Here is a 25,278-nt window from a genome sequence, read left to right on the forward strand (position 1 = left end):
GATTGAGTTTTGTCCCTTTTCCCGTTTCACCGAAACCCCACAGAGCTGGGATTTGTGGGTTTTATGGGATTGAGTTCTATCCCCTTTTCACATTTCCCAGAACCCCACAGAACCGGGATTTGCAGATTTATGGGATTGAGTTTTGCCCCATTTCCCGGAAACCCCACAGGACCGGGATTTCTGGGTTTTATAGGATTGAGTTTTGCCCCATTTCCCGGAAACCCCACAGGACCGGGATTTCTGGGTTTATAGGATTGAGTTTTGCCCCATTTCCCGGAACCCCACAGAACCGGGATTTCTGGGTTTTATAGGATTGAGTTTTGCCCCATTTCACAGAAACCCCACAGGACCGGGATTTATGGATTTTATAAGATTGAGTTCTATCCACTTTTCCCATTTCCCAGAACCCCACAGAACCGGGATTTGCAGATTTATGGGATTGAGTTTTGCCCCATTTCCCAGAACCCCACAGAGCTGGGATTTGTGGGTTTTATGGGATTGAGTTTTGTCCCTTTTCCCGTTTCACCGAAACCCCACAGAGCTGGGATTTGTGGGTTTTATGGGATTGAGTTCTATCCCCTTTTCACATTTCCCAGAACCCCACAGAACCGGGATTTGCAGATTTATGGGATTGAGTTTTGCCCCATTTCCCGGAAACCCCACAGGACCGGGATTTCTGGGTTTATAGGATTGAGTTTTGCCCCATTTCACGGAAACCCCACAGAACCGGGATTTCTGGGTTTTATAGGATTGAGTTTTGCCCCATTTCACGGAAACCCCACAGGACCGGGATTTCTGGGTTTATAGGGCTGATCTTTGCCCCATTTCCCAGAACCGGCCCTTCTCCGGTTTATGGGGCTGATCTTTGTCCCTTTTTCCATTTGCTCTGAGTCACAAATCCCATTTGTTAATGGGGACAAAGTGACAGGGCGGGGACAGACCCGCTCTGATCTCTCATTTCCCGGAGCTCGCTCAGCTGAAATTCCCCGATTTCCCAGAAATTCCAAACCGGGGGACGTTTGATTTTCCCTTTTTTTTTTTTTTTTTTTTTCCCACAGACAGGGAAGAGGAAAATCCTCTCCCCCTCCCCGCTCTGCTCCAACCATTTTGGGGCCAAAAAATCAGAATTTTTGGGGCTCCCCAAAAGCGAGCCCGCGATCGTAAAGATGAAGGTGTGGGATTGAAATGTAAATATTGATTTAAATGTCGGCTCTTGGCTTTGCGTGCGGACCTCAAGGGATTCCTTAAAACCGCTCCTAAGTTATGGGGTGAGGGAGTTCATGGAGAAGGGAGGAAAAAATTAAAAATAAAAAATAAATAATAAAAATAAAAATGAAAATAAATTGCTTTTTTTTGGTTTTGTTTTGTTTTTCTTGGGAGTTTTTTGTTTCTTTTTTTATTATTTTTTATTTATTTTTCTGTATTTGTGTGTGTGTGGTTTTTCCCCGTTTTTTTTTTTTATATATTTTTTTTTCCTCTCTTGTCGTTTAGTTTTGAGGTTTTTTCGGTTTGTTTTGGGTTTTCTTCTGTTTTTCTGTAATGTGAATGTTGGATCCATAATGCAGATTTTTTGGGTCCGGAATGTGAATTTTGGGTCCATAATGTGAATTTTGGATCCATAATGCAGATTTTTGGGTCCAGAATGTGAATTTTGAGTCCATAACGCTGATTTTTCCTGAATTAATATTCAACGCACACAGCCCTGCGGCAGGGAGCGAGTCGGGAATAAACCAAAGCCCACCAGAAAATCGAAATATTCCTCATTTGGGTGATTATTTCTGAGGAACAGGAGGGAAAAAAAACCCAAGGAAAAGGAGATTTGTGTTGTTTCGGGTTTTTTTTTTTTTTCCATCCTGCTGCCATCAGCGCTGCGAACAATAAAATAAATTTATTCTGTGTTTGGGGCTTTTCTAGGCCAGGCTTTGGGGCTGTTCTAGGCCTGGTTTGGGGCTGTTCTAGGCCAGGCTTTGGGGCTGTTCTAGGTCAGGTTTTGGGGCTGTTCTAGGCCAGGTTTGGGGCCTTTCTAGGCCACGTTTTTGGGGCTGTTCTAGGCCAGGTTTGGGGCTGTTCTAGGCCAGGTTTGGGGCTTTTTCAAGGTCGGGTTTTGGGGCTGTTCTGGGCCAGGCTTTGGGGCCTTTCTAGGCCAGGTTTTGGGGCTGTTCTAGGCCAGGTTTGGGGCCTTTCTAGGTCAGGTTTTGGGGCTGTTCTGGGCCAGGCTTTGGGGCCTTTCTAGGCCAGGTTTTGGGGCTGTTCTAGGCCAGGTTTGGGGCCTTTCTAGGCCAGGTTTTGGGGCTGTTCTAGGTCAGGCTTTGGGGCTGTTCTAGGCCAGGTTTTGGGGCTGTTCTGGGCCAGGTTTGGGGCCTTTCTAGGTCAGGTTTTGGGGCCTTTCTAGGCCAGGTTTGGGGCTGTTCTAGGCCAGGTTTGGGGCCTTTCTAGGCCAGGTTTGGGGCTGTTCTAAGCCAGGCTTTGGGGCCTTTCTAGGTCAGGTTTTGGGGCCTTTCTAGGTCAGGTTTTGGGGCCTTTCTAGGCCAGGTTTGGGGCTGTTCTAGGCCTGGTTTGGGGCTGTTCTAGGCCAGGTTTGGGGCTGTTCTAGGCCTGGTTTGGGGCTGTTCTAGGCCAGGTTTTGGGGCTTTTTTAGCCCAGTTTTTTCACTTTCCCCCCCCCCAGTTTTGTGGCTGCTCTGGCCCAGATTTTGGAGCTGTTTTGCCCCACTATTTATCCCTATTTCCCACTATTTATCCTTATTTTCCCCCGTATTTATCCCCATTTTTTCCCAGATTTTTGGAGCTATTCCCCCCCACGTTTTCCCCATTTTTTCCCCAGATTTTTGGAGCTATTTCCCCCCCCAATTTTTCCCCATTTTCCCCCCAGATTTTTGCAGCTATTCCCCCCCCCAATTTTCCCCCATTTATTTCCCATATTTTTGGAGCTCTTCCCCCCCACTTTTCCCCCATTTTTTTCCCAGTTTTCAGCCTTGCTCTGGCCCGGGTTTTACAAGTCTCAAGTTCAACGGCAAAGGGAGGGGGTTGAGCTTTTCCCTGGCTCCTTCCCCGCAGTTTTACGAGGATGTCGGCCCCGCTCCGGCTTTGCTGAGGTTTTACAGCTCCCCGCGAGACTTCCTCCTCCTCCTCCTCCTCCTCCACCTTCTCCTCCTCCTCCTTCTCCTGCTCTATTTTATAAAATAAAATAAAATAAAATAATAAAAAAGAAAAAAAGAAAATAGAAATAGAAATAGAAATAGAAATAGAAATAGAAATAGAAATAGAAATAGAAATAGAAATAGAAATTATAAAAGAAAATAAAATTTAAAAAATAAAATAACAATGAAAAATGAAAGATAAAATAAAATAAAAAATAAATTAAAATAAAATAAAATAAAAATTAAATTAAATAAAAATAAAAAATAAAAATAAAAATAAAAATAAAATAAAAATAAAAATAAAAATAAAAATAAAAATAAAAATAAAAATAAAAATAAAAATAAAAAACAAAATGAAATAAAAATAAAATAAAATAAAATAATATAATAATAAAAATAAAAATAAAAATAATAAAAGAAAATAAAATGAAAAATAAAATAAAATAAAAAATAAAATAAATAAAATAAAAATTAAATTAAAATAAAGTAAAAATAAGATAAAACTAAAAAAAATAAAACAAAATAAATAAAATTAAAATTAAATAATAAAATAAAATTAAAATACAATTTAAAAAATAAAATAAAATAAAACAAAAATTTAAAGATGAAAAATACAATAAAACAAAATAAAAATACCGCCTCTACCCAATTTCAATATTTAATTTCACCCCGTTTATCCCAACCCCAACCCAAACAATTTCGTGTTCCCGCCGCGATTTCTCTCACCACACGCGGCCAAAACTCTGCTGCTAAAAATAAAAACAACAAAGATTTTCCGGGTACAAACCCCGAGATTTCAGCACAACCCAAGGCGGGGTTTTTGGGGGGTGGATTTTAACCTTAAACACAAACGCAATTCTTGGGGGTTACAAAAGTTTCCACGCTTTTCTCCGAGTTTATTTCGATATATATTTCGATATTTTTTTTCTATTTCCACACTGGGCTACGACGCCTTTACTCGTGCATTCGTACGCCGCTGGATACAGAAAACAATACAGGATACAAAAACGCAGACAGCGCTAAATGGGGGATTGTTATGGAGACCCGCCAGCAAGAAAAAAGAAAAAAAAAACAATTAAAAATAAGAATAAGAATATTAATAATCAAAAGTAGCACGTGCCTTTATAAATGGGTGCCTACACAGCTCAGAGCGTGGCCTGTACGTTCAATTTCCGTGGTTAATTCGGGTGCGTTCTGCTGCAACACGCGCGGGGCTTTTATTCTTCCTTTATTCTCTCTATTTTTCCTTTATTCTTTCTTTATTTTTCCTTTGTTCTTTCTTTACTCCTTTTATTTTGTCTTTATTCTCCCTTTATTCTCTCTATTTTTCCTTTATTCTTTCTTTATTTTTCCTTTGTTCTTTCTTTATTCCTTTTATTTTGTCTTTATTCTTTCTTTATTCTCTCTATTTTTCCTTTATTCTTTCTTTATTTTTCCTTTGTTCTTTCTTTATTCCCTTTATTTTGTCTTTATTCTTTCTTTATTATCTTTATTTTTCCTTTATTCTTTCTTCATTTTGTCTTTGTTCTTTCTTTATTCCCATTATTTTTCCTTTATTTTTCTTTATTCCCTTTATTTTTCCTTTATTCTTCCTTTGTTCCCTTTATTTTTCCTTTATTTTTCTTTATTCCCTTTATTTTTTCTTTATTCCCTTAATTTTGTCTTTATTTTTTCTTTATTCCCTTTATTTTTCCTTTATTTTTCTTTATTCTCTTTATTTTTCCTTTATTTTTTCTTTATTCCCTTTATTTTTCCTTTATTTTTCTTTATTCTTTTTTTCCTCATTCTTTCTTTTTTTTTCTTTATTTATTTTCTTTATTCTTTCTTTACTTTCTTTATTCTTTCTTTTCTTTATTCTTTATCCTTTTATTTTTTATTCTCCCTTAAACGCTCGTTTCGATCGCTCTGCCTGAACTCGGGAGATTTTTTTTTATTATTATTAATTAATTCATTAATTAATTTGTTGTTGTCGTTATTTCAAAACCCCCAGATTGTCCCGCGGAGTTTTGGGGTTTAATTGGTTCATTTTGGGGAGGTTTTAATTAGGATTGGGAATCTTTGGAGCGCTCGGTGAGGGGGGCGGGGCTTGGGGGGGGGGGGGTCCCGGCCTTTTGGGGGGTCCCAGTCACAAACTGGGAGGATCCCGGTGACAAACTGGGGGTCCCGGTGATAAACTGGGAAGATCCAGGTGCCCCCCCACTGCTCAGGTGACAAACTGGGGGGGTCCCAGTGACAAACTGGGGGGTCCTGGAGACAAACTGGGGGGGTCCCGGGGACAAACTGGGGGGGTCCCGGTGATAGAGGGGGGATCCCGGTGTCACCCCCATTGCTCAGGTGACAAACTGGGAGTGTCCCGGTGACAAACTGGGGGGATCCCAGGGACAAACTGGGGGAGTCCCGGTGACAAACTGGGAGGATCCCGGTGACAAACTGGGGGGGTCCCAGGGACAAACTGGGGGAGTCCCGGTGACAAACTGGGGGGTCCCGGTGATAAACTGGGGGGGTCCCGGTGATAAAGGGGGGTCCCAGGGACAAACTGGGAAGATCCAGGTGCCCCCTCACTGCTCAGGTGACAAACTGGGGGGGTCCCGGTGACAAACTGGGGGGATCCCAGGGACAAACTGGGGGAGTCCCGGTGACAAACAGGGGGGATCCCGGTGACAAACTGGGGGGGTCCCAGGGACAAACTGGGGGGGTCCCGGTGATAAAGGGGGATCCCAGTGACAAACTGGGGGGGATCCTGGTGACAAACTGGGAAGATCCAGGTGCCCCCTCACTGCTCAGGTGACAAACTGGGAGGGGCCCGGTGACAAACTGGGGGGGTTCCGGTGACAAACTGGGGGGGTCCGGGTGACAAAGGGGGGTCCCGGTGACAAACTCCGGAGATCCGGGTGACAAACTGGGAGGATCCCGGTGACAAAGTGGGAGGATGCCAGTGACAAACTGGGGGAGTCCCGGTGACAAACAGGGGGGGTCCCGGTGACAAACAGGGGGGGTCCCGGTGACAAACCGGGAGGATCCCAGTAACAAACCGGGAGGATCCCAGTAACAAACCGGGAGGATCCCGGTTCCCCCCGCAGCTCCGGGGGTGACAAACTGGGACCCCTCAGGACTCGCCGCTGGCGCTGGTTTTGATTTTGGCCCCCACTTTTTTGTCCTTGACGCGGCGGTTCTGGAACCAGATCGTGATCTGCCGCTCGCTCAGCTCGGTGGCGGCCGCGATTTTCCTCCTCCTGTCGCGAGTGATGAATTTGCTGCTGGCGAATTCCTTCTCCAGCTCCTTCAGCTGCCCCTTGCTGTAGGGAACGCGCTTCTTGCGGCCCCTGCGCAGCGCCGAGCACTCCTGGGAACACGGATCTGGGGGGACACGGCGGGCAGGGTGTCCCCAAAAATCCCAAAAATCCCAAAAATTCCAAATATCCCCAATACCCAGCCCAGCGCTCCTGGGAACACGGATCTGGGGGGACACGGCGGGCAGGGTGTCCCCAAAAATCCCAAAAATCCCAAATATCCCCAAAACCCAGCTCAGCGCTCCTGGGAACACGGATCTGGGGGGACACGGCGGGCAGGGTGTCCCCAAAAATCCCAAAAATCCCAAATATCCCCAATACCCAGCCCAGCACTCCTGGGAACACGGATCTGGGGGGACACGGCGGGCAGGGTGTCCCCAAAAATCCCAAAAATCCCAAAAATTCCAAATATCCCCAATACCCAGCCCAGCACTCCTGGGAACACGGATCTGGGGGGACACGGCGGGCAGGGTGTCCCCAAAAATCCCAAATATCCCAAAAATTCCAAATATCCCCAATACCCAGCCCAGCACTCCTGGGAACACGGATCTGGGGGGACTCGGGGGGTCCTGGGTGTCCCCAAAAATCCCAAATATCCCAAAAATCCCAAATATCCCCAATACCCAGCCCAGCGCTCCTGGGAACACGGATCTGGGGGGACACGGCGGGCAGGGTGTCCCCAAAAATCCCAAAAATCCCAAATATCCCCAATACCCAGCCCAGCACTCCTGGGAACACGGATCTGGGGGGACACGGCGGGCAGGGTGTCCCCAAAAATCCCAAATATCCCAAAAATCCCAAATATCCCCAATACCCAGCCCAGCACTCCTGGGAACACGGATCTGGGGGGACACGGCGGGCAGGGTGTCCCCAAAAATCCCAAAAATCCCAAAAATTCCAAATATCCCCAATACCCAGCCCAGCACTCCTGGGAACACGGATCTGGGGGGACTCGGGGGGTCCTGGGTGTCCCCAAAAATCCCAAATATCCCAAAAATCCCAAATATCCCCAATACCCAGCCCAGCGCTCCTGGGGACACGGATCTGGGGGGACACGGCGGGCAGGGTGTCCCCAAAAATCCCAAAAATCCCAAATATCCCCAAAACCCAGCCCAGCGCTCCTGGGAACACGGATCTGGGGGGACACGGCGGGCAGGGTGTCCCCAAAAATCCCAAATATCCCAAAAATTCCAAATATCCCCAATACCCAGCCCAGCGCTCCTGGGAACACGGATCTGGGGGGACACGGCGGGCAGGGTGTCCCCAAAAATCCCAAAAATCCCAAAAAATTCCAAATATCCCCAATACCCAGCCCAGCGCTCCTGGGAACACGGATCTGGGGGGACACGGCGGGCAGGGTGTCTCCAAAAATCCCAAATATCCCAAATATCCCCAAAACCCAGCCCAGCGCTCCTGGGAACACGGATCTGGGGGGACACGGCGGGCAGGGTGTCCCCAAAAATCCCAAAAATCCCAAAAATCCCAAAAATCGCAAAAATCCCAAATATCCCCAAAACCCAGCCCAGCGCTCCTGGGAACACGGATCTGGGGGGACACGGCGGGCAGGGTGTCCCCAAAAATCCCAAAAATCCCAAATATCCCCAAAACCCAGCCCAGCGCTCCTGGGAACACGGATCTGGGGGGACACGGCGGGCAGGGTGTCCCCAAAAATCCCAAAAATCCCAAAAATCCCAAAAATCCCAAATATCCCCAAAACCCAGCCCAGCGCTCCTGGGAACACGGATCTGGGGGGACACGGCGGGCAGGGTGTCCCCAAAAATCCCAAAAATCCCAAATATCCCCAAAACCCAGCTCAGCGCTCCTGGGAACACGGATCTGGGGGGACACGGCGGGCAGGGTGTCCCCAAAAATCCCAAAAATCCCAAATATCCCCAATACCCAGCCCAGCACTCCTGGGAACACGGATCTGGGGGGACACGGCGGGCAGGGTGTCCCCAAAAATCCCAAATATCCCAAAAATCCCAAATATCCCCAATACCCAGCCCAGCACTCCTGGGAACACGGATCTGGGGGGACACGGCGGGCAGGGTGTCCCCAAAAATCCCAAAAATCCCAAAAATTCCAAATATCCCCAATACCCAGCCCAGCACTCCTGGGAACACGGATCTGGGGGGACTCGGGGGGTCCTGGGTGTCCCCAAAAATCCCAAATATCCCAAAAATCCCAAATATCCCCAATACCCAGCCCAGCGCTCCTGGGGACACGGATCTGGGGGGACACGGCGGGCAGGGTGTCCCCAAAAATCCCAAAAATCCCAAATATCCCCAAAACCCAGCCCAGCGCTCCTGGGAACACGGATCTGGGGGGACACGGCGGGCAGGGTGTCCCCAAAAATCCCAAATATCCCAAAAATTCCAAATATCCCCAATACCCAGCCCAGCGCTCCTGGGAACACGGATCTGGGGGGACACGGCGGGCAGGGTGTCTCCAAAAATCCCAAATATCCCAAATATCCCCAAAACCCAGCCCAGCGCTCCTGGGAACACGGATCTGGGGGGACACGGCGGGCAGGGTGTCCCCAAAAATCCCAAAAATCCCAAAAATCCCAAAAATCGCAAAAATCCCAAATATCCCCAAAACCCAGCCCAGCGCTCCTGGGAACACGGATCTGGGGGGACACGGCGGGCAGGGTGTCCCCAAAAATCCCAAAAATCCCAAAAATCCCAAAAATCCCAAATATCCCCAAAACCCAGCCCAGCGCTCCTGGGAACACGGATCTGGGGGGACACGGCGGGCAGGGTGTCCCCAAAAATCCCAAAAATCCCAAATATCCCCAAAACCCAGCTCAGCGCTCCTGGGAACACGGATCTGGGGGGACACGGCGGGCAGGGTGTCCCCAAAAATCCCAAAAATCCCAAAAAATCCCAAAAATTCCAAAAACCCCAAATATCCCAAAAAAATCCCAAATATCCCAAAAATCCCAAAAACCCCAAATATCCCAAAAAATCCCAAATATCCCAAAAAATCCCAAATATCCCAAACCCAGCCCAGCCGTCCTGAGGGGACACGGGGTGGTCCTGGATGTCCCCAAAAATCCCAAATATCCCAAAAAATCCCAAAGACCCCAAATATCCCAAAAAACCCCCAAAATCAAAAAAAAATCCCAAATATCCCAAATATCCCAAAACACCAAAAATCCCAAAAGAATCCCAAATATCCCAAATATCCCAAAAAATCCCAAATATCCCAAATATCCCCAAAAAATCCCAAAAGAATCCCAAATATCCCAAATATCCCAAAAAATCCCAAATATCCCAAATATCCCAAAAAAATCCCAAAAGAATCCCAAATATCCCAAATATCCCAAAAAATCCCAAATATCCCAAATATCCCCAAAAAATCCCAAAAAATCCCAAATATCCCAAAACCCCCAAATATCCCAAATATCCCAAAAATCCCAAATATCCCAAAAATCCCAAAAAACCCAAATATCCCCAAAAAAATCCCAAAAATCCCAAAAAAATCTCAAATATCCCCAAATATCCCCAAAATCCAAAAAAACCCCAAAAACCCCAAAAAAATCCCAAATATCCCCAAAAAATCCCCCCAAAAAAATCTCAAATATCCCAAAAACCCCAAATATCCCCAAAAATCCCCCCAAAAATCCCAAATATCCCCAAAAAATCCCCCCCAAAAAAATCCCAAATATCCCAAAAACCCCAAATATCCCCCAAAAAATCCCAAATATCCCAAATTGAGAAATTTCTGCTTTTCTTTCATTTTCCCTGGCGTTTTTCAGGTTCTGCGTTCCCAATATTTTATTTTTATTTAAAAAAAAAAAAAAGATGAAATTTTATATTTTTAATGTTTTAAAGTAAAATTTGTGTTCTGTATTTTCAGTATTCAAAACAAAAAGAAATTGAGTTTTATGTTCTCATTTTTTTAAAAATTTGAGTTCGGTATTGTCCGTATTTCAAAAAAATTGAATATTAAAAAATTATTTAAAAATTATATATAAAAAATTAAATTCGATATTGTCAATATTTTGAAAAATTTGAGTTCTGTATTGTCAATATTTTTTAAAAAATGAGTTTTATATTCTCAATATTTAAAAAATTATTCAGTTCTGTGTTGTCAATATTAAAAAAATTGAGTTCTATATTATCAATATTTTAAAAATTATTAAATTCTATATTGTCAATATTTTTAAAAATTGAGTTCTGTATTCTCAATATTTTAAGAAATAATTTCTATATTCTCAATATTTAAAAAAATAATAATTTCTGTATTCTCAATATTTTAAAAAATATTAAATTTTACATTGTCAATATTTTAAAAAATAAGTTCTGTATTCTCAATATATTAAGAAATAATTTCTATATTCTCAATATTTTTTAAAAATAATTTCTATATTATCAATATTTTTAAAAATAATAATTTCTGTATTATCAATATTTTAAAAAATATTAAATTCTATATTCTCAATATTTTAAAAAATTGAGTTCTGTATTCTCAATATTTTAAGAAATAATAATTTCTATATTCGCAATATTTTTAAAAATTGAGTTCTGTATTCTCAATATTTAAAAAAATAACTTTTATATTATCAATATTTTAAAAAATATTAAATTCTATATTCTCAATATTTAAAAAAATATTAAATTCTATATTGTCAATATTTAAAAAAATAAGTTCTATATTCTCAATATTTAAAAAATTGAGTTCTGTATTCTCAATACATTAAGAAATAATTTCTATATTCTCAATATTTTTAATAAATAAGTTCTATATTCTCAATATTTAAAAAAATAAGTTCTATATTATCAATATTTTTAAAAATATTAAATTCTATATTCTCAATATTTTTAAAAATAAGTTCGATATTCTCAATATTTAAAAAATAATAATTTCTGTATTATCAATATTTTTTAAAATATTAAATTCTATATTCTCAATATTTTAAAAAATTGAGTTCTGTATTCTCAATATATTAAGAAATAATTTCTATAGTCTCAATATTTTAAGAAATAATAATTTCTATATTCTCAATATTTTTAAAAAATAAGTTCTATATTCTCAATATTTAAAAAAATAATAATTTCTGTATTCTCAATATTTTAAAAAATAATAATTTCTTTATTATCGATATTTTAAAAAATATTAAATTCTATATTCTCAATATTTTAAAAAAATTAATTTTTATGTTCTTCCTCTTGGCGTTGAAACTTTTTAAATTTCTACGTCCTCCCTCTCGGCAATGAAATCGAATTTTAATTTCTGCATTTTCTCCCTCATTATTTCAAGATTTTTAATTTCTTTATTCCCCCTCTTGGCATTGAAAGATTTTTTGAAGTTTTGGATTCTCGATATTTTAATTTTTTATTTATTTTTTTTTTTTAACTCAATGTTCTCCCCGTAAACGTTGGGGGAAAAAGAAGAAAATTGAATTCTGCGTTCTTCCTCTCGATGTTTAAAGGTTCGGTTTTCACGCTCGGAGTTTTTGAACTTTTTGGGTTTTTTTTTAATTTTTTATTTTTGGGGGGGGGTTTGGTGAAATTCTCAACGTGTTCACCCCCCCCACCCCCTTTAAGTACATTAATTAGTTAATTAATTAATTTAATTAATTAATCTCCCGTGCCCTTCAGAGCTCCCCAAATCCCCAAATTCTGATCATTGATCACCTGAATTCCGATCAGTGATCACCTGAATTGTGGTCATTGATCACCTGAATTCTGATCATTGATCACCTGAATTGTGGTCATTGATCACCTGAATTCCGATCAGTGATCACCTGAATTGTGGTCATTGATCACCTGAATTCTGATCAGTGATCACCTGAATTCTGGTCATTGATCACCTGAATTCTGATCAGTGATCACCTGAATTCTGGTCATTGATCACCTGAATTGTGGTCATTGATCACCTGAATTCTGGTCATTGATCACCTGAATTGTGGTCATTGATCACCTGAATTCTGATCATTGATCATCTGAATTGTGGTCATTGATCACCTGAATTCTGATCATTGATCACCTGAATTCTGGTCATTGATCACCTGAATTCTGATCAGTGATCACCTGAATTCTGGTCATTGATCACCTGAATTGTGGTCATTGATCACCTGAATTCGGATCAATGATCACCTGAATTCTGGTCATTGATCACCTGAATTCTGATCAGTGATCACCTGAATTGTGGTCATTGATCACCTGAATTCTGATCAGTGATCACCTGAATTGTGGTCATTGATCACCTGAATTCTGATCAGTGATCACCTGAATTGTGGTCATTGATCACCTGAATTGTGGTCATTGATCACCTGAATTGTGATAATTGATCACCTGAATTCTGATCAGTGATCACCTGAATTCTGATCATTGATCACCTGAATTGTGGTCATTGATCACCTGAATTCTGATCATTGATCACCTGAATTCTGATCATTGATCACCTGAATTTGGATCATTGATCACCTGAATTCTGATCATTGATCACCTGAATTCTGGTCATTGATCACCTGAATTCTGATCAGTGATCACCTGAATTCTGGTCATTGATCACCTGAATTCTGATCATTGATCACCTGAATTGTGGTCATTGATCACCTGAATTCTGATCATTGATCACCTGAATTGTGGTCATTGATCACCTGAATTCTGATCAGTGATCACCTGAATTCTGGTCATTGATCACCTGAATTCTGGTCATTGATCACCTGAATTCTGATCAATGATCACCTGAATTCTGATCAGTGATCACCTGAATTCGGATCATTGATCACCTGAATTGTGGTCATTGATCACCTGAATTCGGATCATTGATCACCTGAATTCGGATCAGTGATCACCTGAATTTGGATCATTGATCACCTGAATTGTGGTCATTGATCACCTGAATTCTGATCATTGATCACCTGAATTCTGGTCATTGATCACCTGAATTCTGATCATTGATCACCTGAATTCTGGTCATTGATCACCTGAATTCTGATCAATGATCACCTGAATTCGGATCAATGATCACCTGAATTTGGATCATTGATCACCTGAATTCTGATCACTGATCACCTGAATTCTGATAATTACTCACCTGAATTCGGATCAGTGATCACCTGAATTCGGATCATTGATCACCTGAATTCTGGTCATTGATCACCTGAATTCTGATAATTACTCACCTGAATTCGGATCATTGATCACCTGAATTGTGGTCATTGATCACCTGAATTCGGATCAGTGATCACCTGAATTCTGGTCATTGATCACCTGAATTCCGATCAGTGATCACCTGAATTCAGATCAGTGATCACCTGAATTCTGATAAATGATCCTTTGAATTCTGATAATCGATCCCCAAACCCCGATAATCGATCCCCGAATCCCGATAATCGATCCCCGAATCCCGATAATCGATCCCCGAATCCCGATAATCGATCTCCACCCCCGATAATCGATCCCCGAATCCCGATAATCGATCCCTTGAGCCCCGATAATCGATCCCCGAACCCCGATAATCGATCCCCAAACCCCGATAATCGATCCCCAAACCCCGATAATCGATCTCCACCCCCGATAATCGATCCCCGAATCCCGATAATCGATCCCCGAATCCCGATAATCGATCCCTTGAGCCCCGATAATCGATCCCCTAACCCCGATAATCGATCCCCGAATCCCGATAATCGATCCCCTAACCCCGATAATCGATCCCCAAACCCCGATAATCGATCCCCGAACTCCGATAATCGATCCCCGAACCCCGATAATCGATCCCTTGAGCCTTGATAATCGATCCCCGAACCCCGATAATCGATCCCCGAATCCCGATAGTCGATCCCCGAACTCCGATAGTCGATCCCCAAACACCGATAATCGATCCCCGAATCCTGATAATCGATCCCCGAACTCCGATAATCGATCCCCGAATCCCGATAATCGATTCCCGAACCCCGATAATCGATCCCCGAACTCCGATAATCGATCCCCGAATCCCGATAATCGATCCCTTGAGCCCCGATAACCGATTCCCGAACCCCGATAATCGATCCCCGAACTCCGATAATCGATCCCCGAATCCCGATAATCGATCCCTTGAGCCCCGATAACCGATCCCCGAACCCCGATAATCGATCCCCGAATCCCGATAATCAATCCCCGAACCCTCATCCATCACCTTCATCCTCCCTGCTCGGAGTGACCGCCATCCACCCAATTAATTAATTCAATCAATTAATCCAACTCAATCAAACGAAATTAATATTTCATGAACCCCGACCCTCTCCACCTCACCAACACCCCGCACCTCACCGCGAACACAAAAACCCCCCCCCAAAAAAAACCCCCAAAAAAAGCTCAAACCCCCCCCGCCCCCAAAGCCTCTCTGCGTTTAACCCTTTGCGCTCCGCCCGGGCTCTGTTTCTTTACCTGCGAACGCGGATTTCAGGAGCAGCCCGGCCTGGCCCTGCTCCTTGGGGTAGCACATTTGGCCGCTCCAGCCCCCGGCCAGCGCCCAGGGCTGCTGGTAGCCACCCCCGTCCACGGGCAACAAAGGCTCGTGGCGCGGCTCGGCCAGGCCGGGCACCACGGACACGTCCAGGTAACCCGGCACGGGCTGGAACGGAGCTCCGTAACCCGGGTAGAAGGCGAACTCCGCGGGCCGGCTCTGGAAATCCTCTCCGCTTCCTCCGGTTCCTTCCAGGAATTTTTCAGGCTGGAAAGGTCCCTGAGTAGCCGGGTTGGGTTTGAGAGAACCGCGAGCCACGCGGCACGAGTAGAAACCAGCGCCGAAATAACCGCAGGGTAAAGGAGCGGAACCCGCAGGGCCTTTGGGGGGCTCGGGGGGAACCTCCGGGGGGAAGCCGGGGTTCATGGCGGGGGGAGGCGGAGGAGGAGGAGGAGGAGGATGAGGATGAGGATGAGGATGAGGATGAAGCAGCCCCCTGGGCTGGGAGCTGGAGAAGCCGCCCGGAGCCAGGAGCCCCTCGAGGGCCGGGGGCTGCATGGGGGGAGGGCATGGGGGAGAGGAGCGGCCCGAGGGGGTCCCCGGATCTTTGGGAAAAGGCTCCGAGCAGCCCCCGAGAGTTGGTTTTGCTTCGTCGGGGCCGGCCTGACGCGGAGGGTGGAGGTTTGTTCATTGGTTGGTGTTAGAGGGGAAGGGGGGTGGGGGGAAATAAAAAAAAAAAAATAAAATAAATAAATATAAAAGGAAGGGAAGGGAGGGTACGGGGGGGAGGAAGGGGAAAGGAAAAATCCAACCCCGCACGCTAAAAAAAAAAAATAATTAAAAAAATAAAAAATAAAAAATTCTTCAGGCGCAATAAAGCGCTGGAGAAATTGCGAAAATGGATTTATTGGGAGGGGAGAGGAGGAGGAGGAGGAGGAGGAGGAAGAGCAGGGGGAGCCCCCCAGCCCCGCACGTCACAGGAGCCGCATCTGGGAAATAAAAACTAAAAATTGAGGGGGGAAGGCAGAGATGGGAAAATGGGGAGAAAGAAGAGAGGGAGGGAGAGGAGAGCCGGGAATGGCAGCGCCAGGGTGGAAAAAAAAAAACCCGGGTTCCATTGGAAGCACTTTCATTTCTTTTTTTCTTTCTTTTTTCTTTTTTCTTTTTTAATTTTTATTCTATTTATATATTTTATTTTTTTAATTTTTAATTTTTTCATGGTTTGCTCTCGCGCAAATCCAGGGTTTGTTTTTTTTTTTTTTTTTGGGTTTTTTTTTTTTGCTGCCGAACTCCCCCCCCCCCCCCCCCTCCCAGACCCCTCTGGGGATTGACCCCTGGGGTCTCCCCTCCATTTCCAGCCTCATTCTCCCCTTCCTCAGGGATTTCATCCTCCTCAAAATTCCCAATTCCGTCACCTGCGGACAGCCCTGAAAAATCAGGAGAGAGCGGGAGGGGGGGGGGGGGGGGGGGGGGGAGAAAAAAATCCACCTCTGATATCCCAAAAATCAAAAAAAAAAAAAAAATCCTAAAAAAAATCCCTTCAGAGGTGCTGGAATAATCCAGAAGGACGCAGGGTTGGGGAAATATCCCGAAAGGAAAAGGTTTGGAAAAGGGAGGTGGGAAAAAGGAGGGGGGAAAAAAAAGAAATAAATAAATTTAAAAAGCAGAAAATTCCTTTGGGAGCAGCGGGCAGGTGGAGAGAAGGGAAAGGACGTGAGGATGAAGGATCGCTGAATATAATAATTATTTAATTTAATAACAGCAGCTCCCGCTGTTCAATCATCCGGGTATTTTTAATTTTCCCCGCAATGCTGAAAACAAATTTTTAATTTTCCTTTTTTTTTTGGTTTTTTGTTTTGTTTTGTTTTGTTTTGTTTTGTTTTGTTTTTTAACTTTTTCCCCTCTGTTTTCTTCCTGAAAGTCGCGCCTGGGATAAAACTTTGTGGAAATTCCCCCGAAGGAGATTTCAACTTTTCTTTGGTGCGGATGAACCCAGAGATTTCTGGGGGGTTTTTTTGGTTTGTTTTTTTTTTTTTTTTTTTTTTACCAAAAATCCTCAATAAAAATTCCGCTTTCTGCGGTTCCTTGGGTCACCAAACGCGGAGGAGCCGCAGGGGCAGAAATCCGGTGGAAATGGGGATTAGGAACGATGATGGAAAGAGGGGAAATTCCCAATTAAAATCCCAAAATCCACCCTTTAAAAAAAAACCCTCGGGATCGTCGCACCCGTGGGGGTGAAAAAAAAAAAAATAAAATCAGGCAGAAATTAAAAATTATTAAAAAAAAAATTAACTTCCGCAAGGGGAAAAAGAAAAAAAGTCAAGTATGGATCAACAATAATAATTAAAAAAAAATCAATTCCCGCAGGGGAAAAATAAAAAAAATCAAGAAAAATTAAAAATAAGTTTAAAAAAATTCAATTCCTGCAGGGGAAAAATAAAAAAATCAAGGAAAATCAAAAATAAGTAAAAAAAAATCGATTCCCGCAGGGGAAAAATAAAAAAAAAATCAAGAAAAATCAAAAATAAGTTTAAAAATTCAATTCCCGCAGGGGAAAAAGAAATCAAGAAAAATCAAAAATAAGTAAAATAATTTAATTCCCGCAGGGGAAAAAGAAATCAAGAAAGATCAAAAATAAGTTAAAAAATTCAATTCCCGCAGGGAAAAAAAGCAAGAAAAATAATTTAAAAAAAAAAAATAAAAATCAATTCGCCCAGGGGGAGGAAAAAAAAAAAATAAATTTTTTTTTAAAGGAGGAGAGAGAAAAAAAAAAAAACCAAAAAAATAAAAAATCCTCCCCTCAATCCCGACTTTCCAACGCTGTTTTTTTTTATTTTTTCTCTGTTCCCCAGCCCATTTCCAACTTTATTTATTTTTTTTTATTTTTTATTTTTTATTTTTTTTTTCCCTTTTTCCCCCCTCCCCAGCCCCCGGGCCGGTGTTTGCCGAGGGTCTCGCCCCTTTCCCGGCACGAAAAGGTCGCGCCGGAGCCGCGAGGTCAAGGCCAAGTTGAAAGTTAAAAGCTTTGAGAAGTTCCGAGTTCCCGGAGCCGGTTTTTTTTTTTTTTTGTTGTTGTTGATTTTGTTGGGGTTTTTTTGTTGTTTTGTTTTTTTTTTTTTTAGGGGGAAAAAAAAAAATTAAAAAATAAAAATTCCGGATTTGTCCCAATTTTTGCGGTCGGGTTTAGAATTTCTCTGCGATTTTCCAGCTTTTTAAATTTTAATTTGATTTTTTTGCTTTTGGAGGGGGGGTTTTAGGGGAAAAAAAAATAATTAAAAAAAATTCCGGATTTGTCCCAATTTTTGCGGTCGGGTTTAGAATTTCTCTGCGATTTTCCAGCTTTTTAAATTTTAATTTGATTTTTTTGTTTTTGGAGGGGGGGTTTTAGGGGAAAAAAAAATAATTAAAAAAAAATTCCGGATTTGTCTCAATTTTTGCGGTCGGGTTTAGAATTTCTCTGCGATTTTCCAGCTTTTTAAATTTTAATTTGATTTTTTTGTTTTTGGAGGGGGGGGTTTTAGGGGAAAAAAAAATAATTAAAAAAAATTCCGGATTTGTCCCAATTTTTGCGGTTGGGTTTGAATTTCCCTGCGATTTTCCAGCTTTTTAAATTTTAATTTGATTTGGGGTTTGGGTTTTTTTGGTTTTTTGGGGTTTGTTTTTTTTTTTTTGTTTTTTGTTGGGTTTTTTTTTAAGCGCTGAGGAATTTCCTGCGAGTTTTCAGCGTTTTATTTCCCTTTGATTTATTTGGTTTTAACGCGGAGAGGAAAAAAAGGTGAAGAAGGGATCGGCCCGAAAAAAAAAAAATAAAACAAACCCAAAAAAAAAACCAAAAAAACCCCCACAAAAACAACAAAAAACGGGGACGGAACCGAAATTCGATTTTTTTTCCGTCATCTGGATTTTTGTCATTTGGAATTTTGTTCATTGGAATTTTGTTCATTGGAATTTTGTTCATCGGATTTTTTTTTCCCTTTCCCGAGCGCGGCTTTGTCCCGGCCCCGCCGATGCCGCCCCGGGGAGATTTTCTCTTTTTTCACACCCCCCATCCCCCCAAAAATAAAATAAAATAAAAATAAAATAAAATAAATAAATTCCCCTTCGGTTCATTTATTCCAATTTTTTTTTTGCCCCCCCCCAAATTGCTTTTAAGACCGCGGCAAATTTCGAGCAGGTTTTGCCGCCGGGAGCTGTTTTAAAAGGAGATTTCCAAACCGATAATAAAATTTTCTTTCTCCTGGCGATTTTACGGAGAAAATTTCGGTGTTTAAAGCAAGAGCAAAGGGTTTATCTTAAAAAAGAAAAATAAAAACGGAATTTTTTACCAGTTCCCCTCTCAATGACCGACATGAAAATTATCAAACGTTCTTATCAGTTTGCAGACACTTTTTTTATTCTATTCTCCAAAGCATCCATTTAATATTTATCCCATCTGGAGGCTGGAAAATCGCTGGAACGGCTTTTTAAAAGTCTGTGATTTTAATTTGGGTTTTTTTTTTTTGTTGTTGTTGTTTTTTTTTAAAGCGATTGAATCCGAACCGCCGTTACAAAACACGGAAGGGAAAAAAAAAGAAAAAAAAAAAATAATAAAATCAAACCTAACCCAAACCCCAAAGCAGTTTGAAGAGGAGGAAAAAATATTTAAAAGAAAAAAAAAAAAAATTGGAAGTACTTAAAGACTTCACGTTTGGAAATAATCAATGGGTGGAAAATTGGATTTTGGGTCTGGAAGGGAGCCCGGCTCTTTGGTCGCCGATTCTGGCAATATTTCGGAGAGAAAAAAAAAAAGAAAAAGAAAAAAAGAAAAATCAAATAAATGCAAGGAGTTTTTAATCGTTTTGATCTTTTATTTCTTTTTTATTTTATTTATTTATTTATTTTTTTTTTAATCTCCTCTTCTCTTCTCCTTCCCCACCCCGCGGGCAGCTCGGGGGTTGTAGGTGCGGGTTTTCCTCTCCCGAATTTGGAGTTTACAGCGGATTTTTGGGGGATCCTTTGAAGGAATCGCTGGCAGGGGAACAGAGATCCGGGCCCGGCTGCTCCTGGCTCCGCTCGGAGCCGCTTTTGGGGAGAAATTTCGGGCTTTTGTTGCATCTGGGGTTTTTGGTTTTGGGTTTTTTTTTTTGGGGGGGGGGGGGGGCGGGAGAGATTTCAGGTCCTGGGGGTTTTGTGGGATCGGTTTTTGGAGAGAGATTTTTGGGGTGATTCCAGCCTCGGGGGATTTTGCTGGATCAGTTTTTTGGGGTGGGTGCGGGGGGATTTCAGACTCACGGAATTTGCTGGGACTTGCTCAGATTTTGGGGACATTCCAGATCCGGAGAGTTTTGTTGGATCCTTTTTCGAGGAGAGATTTTGGGGTGATTAAAAACCCGGGGAGAGGGGGGCTGAGATTTTGATGGATCAGTTTTTGGGGTGTTTCCAGATCCTGGGGATTATGTTGGATCTGTTTTTGGGGTGGATGTGGGGTGATTCCAGTCCTGAGGGGTTTTGTAGGATCAGTTTTTAGAGAGAGATTTTGGGGTGATTCCAGGCTCGGGGGTTTTGTAGGATCAGTTTTTGGGGTGATTCCAGGCTCGGGGGTTTTGTAGGATCAGTTTTTGGGGTGATTCCAGGCTCAGGGTTTTGTAGGATCAGTTTTTGGGGTGATTCCAGACTCGGGGTTTTGTAGGATCAGTTTTTGGGGTGATTCCAGGCTCGGGGGTTTTGTAGGATCAGTTTTTGGGGTGATTCCAGGCTCGGGGGTTTTGTAGGATCAGTTTTTGGGGTGATTCCAGGCTCAGGGTTTTGTTGGATCAGTTTTTGGGGTGATTCCAGGCTCGGGGGTTTTGTAGGATCAGTTTTTGGGGTGATTCCAGGCTCAGGGTTTTGTAGGATCAGTTTTTGGGGTGATTCCAGACTCGGGGTTTTGTAGGATCAGTTTTTGGGGTGATTCCAGACTCGGGGGTTTTGTAGGATCAGTTTTTGGGGTGATTCCAGGCTCAGGGTTTTGTAGGATCAGTTTTTGGGGTGATTCCAGGCTCAGGGTTTTGTTGGATCAGTTTTTGGGGTGATTCCAGACTCGGGGGTTTTGTAGGATCAGTTTTTGGGGTGATTCCAGGCTCAGGGTTTTGTAGGATCAGTTTTTGGGGTGATTCCAGGCTCAGGGTTTTGTTGGATCAGTTTTTGGGGTGATTCCAGACTCGGAGGTTTTGTAGGATCAGTTTTTGGGGTGATTCCAGGCTCGGGGGTTTTGTAGGATCAGTTTTTGCCATTCCTGCCCCTCCCAGGTTTTTCTCCACTCCCCATCCTTGTCTCCACTCCTTTTTCCCCTTTTTGGTTCCTTTTGAGCACTCCGGGGGGCTCTGGGGTTTTTGGATCTGTCCCTGTCCCCCAAACAGAGCCTGAGCCCCTCAGGGGTCCCCAAAGGGACCTTCCTGTCCCAAATCCAAGCCCCCAAAACCTGAGGGCCTTCCCGTCCCATCGGAGCCCCCTCCCCACCTCCCGCCTCCCCTCACAGGAGGCTGAAACCACAAAGAGAAACCCGGAGCCCTCATCCATCCAACGTCCATGGATCCAACATCCATGAATCCATAATCCATGGATCCAACACCCAACGTCCATGGATCCAACACCCATCATCCATGGATCCAACATCCATCGTCCATGGATCCAACACCCATCATCCATGGATCCAACACCCAACGTCCATGGATCCAACATCCATCATCCATGGATCCAACATCCATGAATCCATCATCCATGGATCCAACATCCATGAATCCATCATCCATGGATCCAACACCCAACGTCCATGGATCCAACATCCATCATCCATGGATCCATCATCCATGAATCCATCATCCATGGATCCAACACCCATCATCCATGGATCCAACATCCATGAATCCAACACCCATCATCCATGGATCCAACATCCATGAATCCATCATCCATGGATCCAACACCCAACGTCCATGGATCCAACACCCAACATCCATGGATCCAACATCCATGAATCCATCATCCATGGATCCAACACCCAACATCCATGGATCCAACATCCATGAATCCATCATCCATGGATCCAACACCCAACATCCATGGATCCAACACCCATCATCCATGGATCCAACATCCATGAATCCATCATCCATCCGTCCATCCATCCCTACCTCCATCCATCCATCCATCCATCCATCATCCATCCATCATCCATCCATCCATCATCCATCATCCATCATCCATCATCATCCACCCATCCGTCCATCCACCCATCCTCAGGGCAGCCCCACGAGGTGTCTGAAGTGCAGCTTTGCTGCTTTCCCAGCTGGAATTTTGTGGTTTTATCTTCAGGGACAGCTCTGTGCATCCAAAAAAAAAAAAAAAAAAAAAAAAAAAATTCCAAGTGTCCAAGTGCTTTTTTAGTCCAATAAAATAAAATAAAATAAAATAAAATAAAATAAAATAAAATAAAATGAAGGGTCCAAGTGCTTTTTTTGAGTTTTTCCTGCCTTCCTCAGCCTGGTGAAGGATCCAGCCGGGATAATCCCAGCAGGAATGGGGATTCCAGATTCCTGCCGGGGCTTTGTGATTCACCGATTGCCGGGACGGACGTTTCTGCAATTCCAGGAATGGATCCGCGTGGCACTGGCACTGTTCTCCCAGTTCCTCCCCAGTTCCTCCCCAGTTCCTCCCCAGTTCCTCCCCAGTTCCTCCCTTCGCCTCCATGAATCCGGTCTGAGATCCCAGAGCAGCAGCCAAGGACGGGGAGCACACCCTGAAATGGGAACACTGGGAATGCTCTGGGGCCAAACTGGGACTGCAGAGCTCCTGGGGTCCCTCTCCTCCTTCTTCCCAGGGAGTTGGGAATTACACGGGAAAGGCAACGAAACCTCCCCGGAGCACCCGGAGCCTCGCAGGGCCCCCGGGATGTCCCCTCTAGGGCCGTCTGTCCCCTCCAGGGCTGTCTGTCCCCTCCAGGGCTGTCTGTCCCCTCCAGGGGTGACCCTGAGTGCCACACCCGCCCTGTCCTGTCCCGTCCCCGGGAGGGACACACGGAGGGTGTGTGGGAGGGTGGAGGTGTCAAAGTCCGCCCTTCCCCAGCCTTTGTGCCTTTCCTTATTGAGGAGGACGAGGAGGAGGACGAGGAGGAGGAGGAGGAGGAGGACGAGGAGGAGGAGGAGGAGGAGGACGAGGAGGACGAGGAGGAGGACGAGGAGGAGGACGAGGAGGAGGACGAGGAGGACGAGGAGGAGGAGGAGGACGAGGACGAGGAGGACGAGGAGGAGGAGGAGGAGGACGAGGAGGAGGACGAGGAGGACGAGGAGGAGGACGAGGAGGACGAGGAGGAGGAGGAGGAGGACGAGGAGGAGGAGGAGGAGGACGAGGAGGAGGAGGAGGAGGACGAGGAGGAGGAGGAGGAGGACGAGGAGGAGGAGGAGGACGAGGAGGAGGAGGACGAGGAGGAGGAGGAGGAGGAGGAGGACGAGGAGGAGGAGGAGGAGGACGAGGAGGAGGAGGAGGAGGACGAGGAGGAGGAGGAGGAGGACGAGGAGGAGGAGGAGGAGGAGGAGGACGAGGAGGAGGAGGAGGAGGAGGAGGAGGAGGACGAGGACGAGGACGAGGAGGAGGACGAGGAGGAGGACGAGGAGGAGGACGAGGAGGAGGACGAGGACGAGGAGGAGGAGGACGAGGACGAGGAGGACGAGGAGGACGAGGACGAGGACGAGGAGGAGGAGGAGGAGGAGGAGGAGGAGGAGGAGGAGGAGGAGGAGGAGGAGGAGGAGGAGGAGGAGGAGGAGGAGGAGGAGGAGGAGGAGGAGGAGGAGGAGGAGGAGGAGGAGGAGGAGGAGGAGGAGGAGGAGGAGGAGGAGGAGGAGGAGGAGGAGGAGGAGGAGGAGGAGGAGGAGGAGTCGGTGCTGGGGGGCTCCAGGAATTCCAGGAGGTTCCGGGGCTTTGGGGGCTCTGGGGATCCCGGGGGCTTCAGGAGTTCCTGACCCTGCAGTGACACCCGAACCCCAAATCCAGGGATTTACCCCCCCCAGCATTCCCGGCCCTTCAGACCGCTGGGTTCGGAGATCGGGGCCGGGATCCGCGCAGGAACAGGGATGAAGGATCCCCGCAGGATCCCCGCAGGATTCCCGGGATCCCCGCAGGATCCCCGCAGGATTCCCGGGATCCCCGCAGGAGCGGGAATGAAGGATCCCCGCAGGATCCCCGCAGGATCCCCGCAGGATCCCGGGATCCCCGCAGGATCCCCGCAGGATTCCCGGGATCTCCGCAGGATCCCCGCAGGATCCCCGGGATCCCCGCAGGAGCGGGAATGAAGGATCCCCGCAGGATTCCCGGGATCCCCGCAGGATCCCCGCAGGATTCCCGGGATCCCCGCAGGATCCCCGCAGGATTCCCGGGATCCCCGCGGGACCCCCTCAGTCACGGAGCTGTTCAGCAAACGCCGCAGGAGCGGGGCCGATGTCGCGATTGTCGCCTCGCCAGCAGCAGCGGCGCCATCCTGACCTTGTCCTTCCTTTCCTTACCCTCCTCCCTTCTTGCTTTTCCTTTTCCTCTTCTTTTTCCTTTGTCCTTTTCCTTTCCTCTTTTGTTCCTTCTCTTTCGTCCTCCATGCTTTTCTCTTCCCCTTTCCCCTTTTCCCCTTTTCCTTTTCCCTTTCCCCTTTTCCCCTTTTCCTTTCCCCCTTTCCCCTTTTCCCCTTTTCCTTTTCCCTTTCCCTTTCCCCTTTTCCCTTTCCCTTTCCCCCTTTCCCTTTTCCCTTTCCCCCTTTCCCTTTCCCCCTTTCCCCCTTTCCCTTTCCCCCTTTCCCTTTCCCTTTCCCTTTCCCTTTCCCCCTTTCCCTTTCCCCCTTTCTCTTTCCCCCTTTTCCCTTTTCCCTTTTCCCTTTTCCCTTTTCCCTTTCCCTTTCCCCCTTTCCCTTTCCCTTTCCCTTTCCCTTTCCCTTTCCCCCTTTCCCTTTCCCCCTTTTCCCTTTTCCCTTTCCCTTTTTCCCTTTTCCCTTTTCCCTTTCCCCCGATCCCCCCATTCCCATTTCCCTGCCCTCATTCCCACCCTAAAAAAGGAGAATTTGGGTTCCTGTCCCGGCGAGCTTGGAGGGTTCCGGGACCTTTTTGGGGTCAAAACCCCGCAGGTTTCACACCTGGAATACCCGTGGGCACAGAAAAATGGGATTTATCGCTGGAGAAATAATTCCTGAATAATTCCTGCAGGTGGATTAAAATGTGCCAAAGGAATAAAAAAAATAAATCCAGGCAGTCAGAGGCGCTGGAATTCCATTTAAAGAATTAATAAAGGATTGAATATTCCCAGTTTTTAACAGCTCTGGAATTCCATTTAAAGAATTAATAAAGGATTGAATATTCCCAGTTTTTAACAGCTCTGGAATTCCATTTAAAGAATTAAATAAAGGATTGAATATTCCCAGTTTTTAACAGCTCTGGAATTCCATTTAAAGAA

The 25,278-nt window shown here is 44.9% G+C and overlaps 1 protein-coding gene across 1 annotated transcript; it reads right to left on the bottom strand.

Moving 5' to 3' along the window:
- Positions 1–6,245: 6,245 nt before the first annotated feature.
- Positions 6,246–23,311, bottom strand: HOXB13 (homeobox B13; the record flags this gene model as incomplete). The annotated part of the gene is made up of 3 exons (XM_062508045.1): positions 6,246–6,496; positions 14,814–15,206; positions 23,296–23,311. Coding segments are annotated over 3 exons (660 nt in total), but the record flags the coding sequence as incomplete, so codon positions are not given.
- Positions 23,312–25,278: the final 1,967 nt, after the last annotated feature.

Source organism: Cinclus cinclus, chromosome 24 (assembly GCF_963662255.1).
Source record: "Cinclus cinclus chromosome 24, bCinCin1.1, whole genome shotgun sequence".
In the NCBI taxonomy this organism is placed as follows: domain Eukaryota; kingdom Metazoa; phylum Chordata; class Aves; order Passeriformes; family Cinclidae; genus Cinclus; species Cinclus cinclus.